At 42.9% G+C, this 10426-nt stretch overlaps 1 protein-coding gene across 2 annotated transcripts in view; it reads left to right on the top strand.

The window, feature by feature from the left end:
• Chst13 (carbohydrate sulfotransferase 13) overlaps window positions 1-2938 on the top strand; it is a 22918-nt gene extending 19980 nt beyond the window's left edge. For both annotated transcript variants that reach the window (XM_004629538.2, XM_023713340.1), the window contains one exon: window positions 1248-2938. In XM_004629538.2, the coding sequence (XP_004629595.1) occupies window positions 1248-2090 (843 nt within the window). In that variant the 3' untranslated portion in view covers window positions 2091-2938. The remainder of the gene's footprint in view (window positions 1-1247) is intronic.
• Window positions 2939-10426: the final 7488 nt, after the last annotated feature.

Here is a 10426-nt window from a genome sequence, read left to right as displayed (position 1 = left end):
TTTTTTTTTTTTTTTTTTTTTTTTTTTTACTGGGGATTGAACCCAGGGCCTTTGTTCTGTACTACATTCCTATTATTTTTCACTTTTATTTGGAATAATGGCTCGATAAGTTGCCTGGTCTGGGATCAAGCTTGTCCTCTTTCCTCAGCCTTCCCAAATGTTTGGATTACAGGCGTGCATCTTCCCTCTCTATAAGGAATTAAACAGAATTACAATTCTTACACAGCATCCTACTTTTTTTTTGACATTTAAATTACTATATTTTTAATTTTCAAGCCATACTGCCTGAAGCAGAAAAATGTTAAAGTAAACAAGATACTTCACATAATCCACTATGTTTGTAGGTGGAATAAAATGTATGAAACACCCTCTACTTATTGAAAGAAGACTGAACAAATTAATTTGTGTAATAGATGCCAGAATTAATCTACTAAATATAAAAATGAGGAGACTTAAAGCTCTCTCTCTTTTTTACATTTTAAATTTTTACTTACTTATTTATTTATTTATTTTTTTGCGAACCGGGGATTGAATTCAGGCCCTTGCGCTTGCCAGGGAAGCGCTTCTTCCACTGAGCCATCTCCCCAGCCCTAAAGCTCTCTTTTTAATAATACTAGATTATATTGTAAAAATAGATTATAATATAATGATCCTTAAGATTCTTCATTTAAAAGTTCAAAAGTAACATGAACTAAGTAATATTAACATGAAAATTATTGTTCGTATTTATATTGATTGTTAAAATATAGTAAACATACAAGCATATCTCTTTTTTTTGTTTTTTTCAAAGTTTTATTGATAAACAGATAGCAATGAGACAGTTTCAAATCAAATCGGAAGTACAGTTTCAACAAATAAACATCCTACTTTTAGTAAACATTGTGCAATTTGTGTCAGTTGTCACACTGCGCACATTGAGGTCATACTCTACCTGGGCTTATGCTGACACGGGAACAATTCATGTTTGTATTCCTCATGGTGCCCCTGATGGATCTAGCACCCATGAGTAGTCATATCCTTCACCGTTTCTCTGCAAGCTTAGATTCCATTTCTCCTAATTTCAAGTACAGAATCGGACCTGGGTACTAAACCACAGTGATGGGTGGCACTTCGAGGTTCAACTCTAGGTGCTCTGCCCCTGCCAGTTCCTGGGCCTGTAACCTTAGCACAGCAGCTCCCCCTTGTGACCAGAGAAGCGCAGGGCCAGCAGCTCTGAGGGGAACCCCTATCCTCCCTGTCCACTGCAGAATCCACCCTCACTCCTGGCAGAGGTGCACCGGCAGCGGCGCGACCTTCTTCGCCGCACCTGCAGCCGCCTCACGCGTCGCCAACACCTGCTGCGCCCGGAAGACTTGCGGCACGTGCTAGTGGATGATGCTCACGGCCTGCTTTACTGCTACGTGCCCAAGGTAGCCTGCACCAACTGGAAGCGCGTGCTACTGGCGCTGAGCGGCCGCGCCCACGGCGACCCCAGCGCCATCCCCGCGCACCAGGTGCACGCGCCGGGCAGCCTGCCCTCGCTGGCAGACTTCAGCCCCGCCGAAATCAACAGGCGCCTGCGCGCCTACTTGGCCTTCCTATTTGTGCGCGAACCTTTCGAGCGCCTGGCATCTGCCTACCGCAACAAATTCGCGAGGCCCTATAGCGAGGCCTTCCAGCGGCGCTATGGCACGCGCATAGTGCGGCGCCTACGCCCCGGTGCACACGCTGACGCCCTGGCACATGGCCACGATGTACGCTTTGCAGAATTCCTGAGCTACCTGCTGGATCCGCGCACGCGGCGCGACGAGCCCTTCAATGAGCACTGGGAGCGCGCGCATGCGCTCTGCCATCCTTGCCGCTTGCGCTACGACGTTGTGGGCAAGTTTGAGACTCTGGCGGAGGATGCCGCCTTCGTGCTGGACTTGGTGGGTGAGTCGAAGCTGAGTTTTCCGACGCCACCACGGCCCAAAGCGGCTGCTGTGAGAGACCAAGCCGCACGGCTCTTCCAGGACATCAGCCCCTTCTACCAGCGGCGCCTCTTTGATCTCTACAAGATGGACTTCCTGCTCTTCAATTACTCAGCCCCCTCCTACCTGCGGCTGCATTAGTGGCAGTGGGACAGGACCTAAAGATATGCTGGTGCTCCTGCCCAAGACACAGCTGTTTGAGAACCCTGAACACACATGTAGGTGGCCAGCTACATGGGCACAGGTCATACTTGACTGGGTTTGGGTACAGTGCTTCTCAAGAGAGCATGCCTGCCGCTGCCTGTGGCTCTATGCGTGTTTCGTCTGTCTGCTCAGGTGATGGGGGCCGCTTAGCTACTCTAGTGGGCAAAGAATACGTAAATCATTTTGAGGGGCTCTGAGAAGCCAGTTTTATAAAGATCAAGTGTGCCCCTGAACCTGCCTGTGAGGAACTAAGCAGGGTGGGGACACCTGGCTCAGCGTGGCTTAGGAGCTAATATAGCGCCCCACCCCCGGTTTCACCTATCCTGGCGAGGACAGACTGGCCAAGGAGTTAAGCCCTCCCTGCTCATGTCCTGCCTGGGGCTTCAGTCTTGCAGGATGCCAGCTCTTCCTGTGTGCCAGCAGAGCCCAGTGTGCAATATGATGCTAGGGTTTTTAGGACTTTGGTCAGCTGGACAGTCATGTTTTGAAAATAAATGTTTTGTTACTTTTTTGACTCTTTGGAGTTCCTCCTTTATTGGGCCATTTGCTCCCAGGGCATGAAAGCTGCCCACTCTTGGACACTCACCAAGTCTCTGGGCCTAAGTTTTCCCTGCTGCTAAATGGCATAAGAAGGCTAGATGCCTATGAAGATCAGAGGAGAGGGAGCATAAGATCTGGGTTATTTCCACAGGAGCCCACAGTTGGGAGGGGCTAGGTATGTGCATGGATAAGGTCTGTGCTGTGCATGTATGGATGTTAAATGGATCAGTGGTTTCAATTTAGTGCCACCCTAGAGAAAATCTAATCTTTCACTCTTTTCTCAGTGGGCCAAGAATGCAAGACCAAAGTATCTCTGCCGAGTCCTGTGCCTTTCACTTGTTCTCACCTTTCTATGGGTGTGCCTATATGTATGAATGTGATCGTGTGTATGTACATGTGCACATGTGTGTGTGGTGGGCTACTTGGCAATGAGAATCATCTGTTCCTTCAGATTTGGAGAGGCAAAGAGACATGGGAGTTTCTTGGGAGAAACAAAATATTCCCTTAGTAACTGAATACAGTAAGTCCCTGACTTGTGAATGAGTTCTGCTCATTCATAAGGAGAATGTTCCTAAGTTGGATTCATTGGTAACTTGGACAAAGTGAATCTTACACAGCTTTGACATGAATATACAATGTATATTGCTTTTTTGCTTCTTAGTGGTCCCCTCCACATCACCACTGTTTTTCCTCTTGCTTCTACACATGCTGGGCTCTGATTGAGCACTATACTAATGCACACTATCATACTGTACAGTAAGCACACAGCATGACTGTGACAATGTAGACACATGTGCTGCTTCTGCAGTTTGTTTGCATCTACATGTGCTCATAACATGAAATCTGTACTTGTGGAAGTTGGCAATTTGAATGTCCATAAATTGAGGACTTACTGTGTATAGTGTCCTTTTTCAGTTTCCTTGAGTTATCAGTCAGAATGCTGGAAGTTTGAGAAGAATAGGGCAGGGCATGCTTATATTTTCAAAAAAACAGAAGTCAGAAATATTGAGGAAGCTTGATTGATGAAGCCAAACCCTTACTCTTGGGGCTAGTGTGGCCAGAGGCAGCAGCTCTGTCATATTACAAAGGCCTTTGCTTATTCTTCTCAGGGACTTGCCTGAGACCCCCGCATGCCCAGGGGTATATTCCAGGACCCTGCAACTATGGATCAGGAATGGTTCACCCATGAAATCACTGATGCTGACTAGAGAACATACTCTTAAGTGAAATAAATCAGACCTACATGTGCAAACTTTGTATTGTCTCCTTAGCGTGAGAACCTGAAAGAGAAAATGGAATCTGAAGGGCACAATACATACTGGGTGTTATGGTTTGTGTCTAGTTGTCCTCACAAAGCCTCATGTAGGTCATGGGGCAGTTCCAGCTGGAGGAACAGTGAGTGGCTTGAGGAATAGGAACAGAGGACCAGGACAGAGCTTGAGGGGCTCTATGGGTGTCAGCTCATTAAACTGACAGCCTGCGCTGTGCCCTCTCCCCCCACTCCCCCAGCTAGCGGACTCCCTCAGAGATGCGGAAAGGGTCATCCTGGACACAGCAGCACCCAGCCTCTCCTTGAGACCCTGCAGAGCGGGGGACAGTGTCTTGAAGCCTCCAGTAACTGAGCTAAATAAACCTTTCCTTCCCTCATTTTCAGTGTCAGGTATTTGTCCCAACAACAAGAGAAGAGTAACTAATACACTGGGTAAAGGAAATGAACTTATTCAAAAGGAAAAAGTTGAATTGCCCAAAAAATTGAATTGAAAAGGACAGGAGAGGGAGTAGGGGAAAGAGATTTACTTATGTATGTAAGCAGGGTGGTTTGGACAACTGTACTGTGCATTTCTGCTAGTCTATGGAAAAAAGCAGTTAATGCTTTTATTTGTTTGATCTCCTTTTTTCAATTGTTTGAACTTTTTCTCTTCTTAATTTCATATACATTTCTTTTTTTTCTTCTTCCAATTTTACATGCATATACCTGGTAATATGGATAACAGGATGACAACACTATGTATTACAAGTATTGTGAAATTCATATTTCTTTGTTAAGGGACATTCCGTATCACTTGTAATTTTTTCCATTTTAATTATAATTCATATACTCTTTAAATATAAAAATAATAATAATAATAATAATAATAATAATAATAATAATAATAAAAGAAATCACTGGTGCTACACTGTCAAAGAAGATTTCTCTATGCCTGAGCCCTGTGGAGGAACACAAAGCCCAGACCTCTGCACCATTGCTAAGGATCTTTGGGACATGGCCTTAGGCTGTGAGCCCAGCTGACAAGAGTGGGGTTGGAGCCTGCTGCATGAACACAAGCCATCACTTTTGTTAGGAACTCCCTGGCCCTCACTCACTGTGTTGCAGGTCACTGTGTGCTGTGTTGTTACACACCTGTTTTAATGTTATGCATCCTGTTCTCAGCTCTCTCAGCTCCCACACAACCCCTAATGAGATCTGCTTGCTGAAGATGGCACCCAGCTATATGTATCACAATTAGATGTCTCCTTGGTGCTTTTTCATCTTCCCTATGCTGATACTTTTCACACACACACACACACCCTACTCTCTTGTGGGGTGGCTGCTCGATTGTACCCCATGAATGTCTCATTCCACGCAGCCATTGTAGACAATGATGCTATGCACTTGGCTGTACCTGCCTCCATCTAGCACTGCACCCTCTGGTGTCCATGTAGGAGTCACACCCAGGGGAGATGCAACATTGAAACCCTAGAATGCATAGAATGTGTGCATCATCCCATAAAGAGGAGCAGTGTGTAATGAAGACTGTACAACCAGCGCTGTCTGACTTCCTCCATTACCTAGGACTCAAGTGGGAAATGACTCTCCTCTGAGGTTACATCTCTGGCCAAAGGAGCCAACTAGACTTGGTCCTGTTGTTAAAAGATGATTTAATGATTGTTCCATAAATATTGAGCAGGATCATGAAGGATCCCAGAAAGCAATATGGGCATGTTTGCCCAGCATCTTGGTGAGACAATCTGGATCTTTATTTATCCATATATAGGAAACATACATGAGCACACAGAAATGAAGAGACATATTGGTATGTCAGGGTGGTGTGAATTCCTCATCATCCATCAGATGTGGAGGAGGCAAGCTCGCTGGCGCTTGCCCATGCTCAGATTCAGAGGTCTGGTGATCAATAGAAGTCCTCAGGAGGGTAGCAGAAGCTTGAGAGACCATTATAGTATGTTTCCCAGAATTGGAATGTGGAAGGATATGGATTAGGAGTAGGACTAGCGTTCCCAGTCTCCCTTGCTGATAGGCATAACAGGAGAATTAGGTTCTGGCCAGTGGTGTCAGGCTGCAAATGGAAAGTATAATCATTTGGAGGTTGGGCGTTCTGGAGATTCTTTCTTACCCCCTTATCTTTTCCACATCTCACACTTAGTTCCTTCAACTATAAAATGTATTCATAATTTCTGTCTCACAGAGTTGTGAGGATTCAGTGAGACCTTGTGTGAAAAGGCTTTAAAGCTGTGTTTTGGGGGTTGGAAGTTGACGAGACTTTGGTTAGACTACATGGCAGCTTTGAATGCTAAGGAGAAGACCCTTTTATTCTGGTAGAACTAAATTGCATTCACGTGCATGGATTTGTGGGTGGGACTTTATTGTATTTGTGTCCCACTTATGCCCTTGATCAGGCATTCTAGGGCACATTCTGCATAAGGATTTGGTAGAGACCTGTGTATCAAGACCACATTCATAGAGAGAAACCTTCCCTGAATGTCTCTTTTATGTACACATCCTATGTTTTTACCACCCAGAAGGCAGCAATGCTTTGTAAGCAACAGAGCACTCTGCCCTCTGCACCCTATGTGTGTCGATGCTCTGGCTTGCATGTGCCTCCCCTTACTCTGGGTATTCTCAGTTAACTCCTGTTTAGTCATTAAGACCCAGCTTGAGCAAGTCTTCCTGATTTGAGTGCTTGTCCTTTGAGCCACTCCTACGACCTCATCTGAGTGGACACTGCTATTCCATTCTTGATGCAATGATCCTTTCTGTGTCTTCTGATAGATGTAGAGAAAGATGAAGAAACAGAGAACTACAGCCTGGGCAATGTCACACCTTGGATAAGTCTGATTTCAGCTCATTGGATGGCGAATGTAGCACACTCCATTGTAAAGAGTAGCCATTCAGTGAAGACAGGACCACACCATGAAGGTATTCAAGGCCCTAGAGCATGACCTACTCATTTCCTGGTACCTGTGGTGTGTGACTGATTCTACCAACAATAGGAGTGGAATACGAGATTGTCTTTTACATTTAACTATTATTTGTACATGAAATCTATATATTCCTAAACTTTGTGAAAAATTAAAATATTGCAGATTAGGCTGAAGTTCACTTTGTCTAAGGAATATCTGCTGTTTTCAGTGGTCCATATATGGTGTGTGTGTGTATTAAAGTACATTCTGACTACAGCACCAGAAAAGTTTCTACATTTCAGTTTCACATAAGAAGTTTCCTTCTCCATTACCTGCAGTGCCATGTGACACGGATGGTAGGTGATTCTGGACAGCTGCTATATTAGTCACCTTCCTAGAACAGGGATTTAAGTAACCTACACCCACAATTTAAAAGTAGAAAAGTTTTATTTTGGCTCATGGTTTTTGTGGGCTCAGTTGCATGGTGATTGATTACAAAGCAGAAACAGCATAGTAAATGGGCATGGTACAGGAAAGCTGCTCACCCAATGGAATCCAGGAAGCAAAGAGAGGAGGGAAAAGCTATGAGGGACATATTCCCCTGTTTGAGTTCTACCCAATACTCCAAATGAAGGAAGGAAAAGTTTGTTTAGCTCACTGTTACTGGATGTTTCAGTCCACATTCAGCTGGCTCCAAAGCAGACTGGCACATGGCAGAGGACAGCAGTTCATGGCAGTGCCAAAAAGCAAGAGCAAAAGGAAAAAGTAGCAGCAACAATGGCTACAGAGAGCAAGTCTGTGTCCCTGAAGTGCATCCAGGGTATCTGCCCCAAGCTGGGTATAGTACTCACACCCATAATCCCAGAAGCTCTCACAACCATAATCCCAGAAGCTCTCACACCCATAATACCAGTGGATCATGAGTTAATCACAAACTGTAGAAGTCTGCCCCATGACTTCATGAGGCTTTGGGGGAACAACTAGACACAAACCATAATAACCCCCTAACAGCATGCCATCAGTGACATACCTCTTCTAATCAGATCCCACCTTACAATAGCATATTCAGCTATGAACTTATCAATGGATCAATCCACTGATAACTATAGTGCCCCTATAATTCAATCACCTTCCAAAACTCACCTCTGATCACATGAGGGTTTATGCAAACATGCTAGATCTAGGACATAACAGGAATGGTTTTGGTTCAAAGGACTTATGACTGCCAACTCTGTATCTTCTATTCTACCCCATAGTAGTAAGATTAGAATACTGGAGGTCAGCAGGAGGAAGCATACACTAATTCCTTTCATACTCCAACAGCTAAAATTCAGTCACATGGTATGTAAGCAATAAGAAAAGAAATTGGCAGGTAAACAAAAGGGGGAGATGAGGAAATGAGCAACAGGAAAATAATACAATGACAGGACTAATACTTCCCCGTAATCAATCTCAAAGTCAGTGGTCTCAATTCTTCAACCAAAAGGTACAAATGGGCAGAATGGATCCAAAAAGAAAACCCAACTCTATACAGTATGTAAGAAACACATTTAATTCAAACAAAAAGATACAGATTAAAAATCAAAGGATAGAATGCAATGGGAGCCTGGAATAAAGCATCCTAATTTCAAGGTATGACTGATCAGAAGAAACAAATAAAATTACTACATGTTGGTTAAAGGAATAATAAAACAGGAGACTTTAACAATTATAAACATACATATACCAAATAATGGTATGCCTAATTTCATAAAATAAATACAACAGTACATGAAAAATGGGAAAAACACCAATATAATTGTAATGGGGGACTTCAATATCCACTGTCAAAGTGGACTGAGTAACTAGACAAAAAAATAACAAAATGATCACAGTTGAACCAAATTCTTGAACAAGTGGACTTAGTGGACATATACAGAGTGTTCCACCCAACAACATCTGATAAAAATTCTTTTCAGCTGTACATGAAATGTTTTTTTAAAATACATAACATAATAGTCCATAGATCATGCTTAAGTATATACAAGAAAACAGAAATTATTCCATGCATATATCTAACCACAATGTAATCAAAATAGCAATTAATGACAAAAGAAACCACAAAAACCCTATAAACATATGGAACTTAAATAACACCTTCCTCAGCAACTGATGGGTTACAGATGAAATTAAACAATCTCTACAATCCAATGAAAACTCAAAAAAACTTACTGGACTTTGTGGGATGACATGAAAGCAGTTCTCAGGTGGAAATTTATAACAGTGAATGCACACATGAAGAAAACAGAAATGGAGAGAGAGAGAGAGAGAGAGAGAGAGAGAGAGAGAGAGAGAGAGAGAGAAATACCCTAATACTGCACCTCAAGTGTCTAGAAAAATAAGAGCAAACCAAGCCAAAAGCCCAATGATGGGAGGAAATCATAAAGATTAGAGCAGAAAGTAATGCAATTGAGACAAAGAAAACAATACAAATAATTGGTGAATCCAAAGGCTGGTTCTTTGAAAGATGAAATAAAATTGATAAAGCCCTAGCCAACCTCCTCAAGAAGAAGAAAGAAAAAACTCAAATTCAAGCAATAAGGAATGAAAAGGGAGAAGTTACTACAGATCCTGTGGAAATTCAGAAGATTATCACTAGTTTGAAAATCCTTACTCTCACAGGATCAAAGATACAGAAGAAATAGACAGGTTCCTAAATAGGTACAAAATGCCAAAACTGAATCAAGAAGATATAAAAACTCTGAATAACCCAGTATCACTGCTGTGCCAGCCCCACCACCGGGGCGCACTAAAACAGCAATTGAGACTGGTCATGGTGGCATGCACCTGTAATCCCAGCATTTTGGAGGCTGTAAACAGGAGAATCACTACAAGCCTGATATAGTAGTGAGACCCTGAAAACACTGTAGACCCTAAAATACAGAAAATTCCAATATCAGCCAGTGAAACTGAAAATAATAATAATAAAAAAAAAACCTTATCGACAATGAAAAACCCAGGTCCTGAGGGATTCACAGTTGATTTCTACAACAAGTTTAGAGAAAATTTAATCCCAATGGTCCTCAAACTTTTCAATGAAGCTGAAAAGGAATCAATCCTCCCAGAATTATTCCTGGAGGCAAGTATTATACTGATACCAAAACCAGAGAAAGATCTAACCAAAAAAGAAAATTACAGACCAATCTCCCTCATGAAAATAGATGCAAACATCCTCAATAAAATGCTAGCAAATAGAACACAGCAAATCATCAAGAAAATTATGCACCATGACCAGGTAGGATTCATCTCAGAAGTGCAAGGATGATTCAACATATGCAAATCTATAATTGTAAATACACTATATCAATAGAGCCAAATTTTAAAAAAGTCACATGACCATTTCAATAGATGTAGAAAAGGCTTTTGAAAAGTCCAACACTAGGGGGCCTGGCCCTAGCTCAGGCCTTTAAGTGGCTGCTTCCCCAAAGCTGTCAGCCTCAGGTTGCTGGAGTTCGAACCTCACACCTCTCCTGCTGGCCAATAGTGCCCTGAAGGCATTCGAGGAACCAAAAAAA

The sequence above is a fragment of the Octodon degus genome, unplaced genomic scaffold (assembly GCF_000260255.1).
Source record: "Octodon degus isolate 3935 unplaced genomic scaffold, OctDeg1.0 scaffold00030, whole genome shotgun sequence".
Taxonomy (NCBI): domain Eukaryota; kingdom Metazoa; phylum Chordata; class Mammalia; order Rodentia; family Octodontidae; genus Octodon; species Octodon degus.
This window is presented reverse-complemented; position numbering and strand designations above follow the sequence as displayed.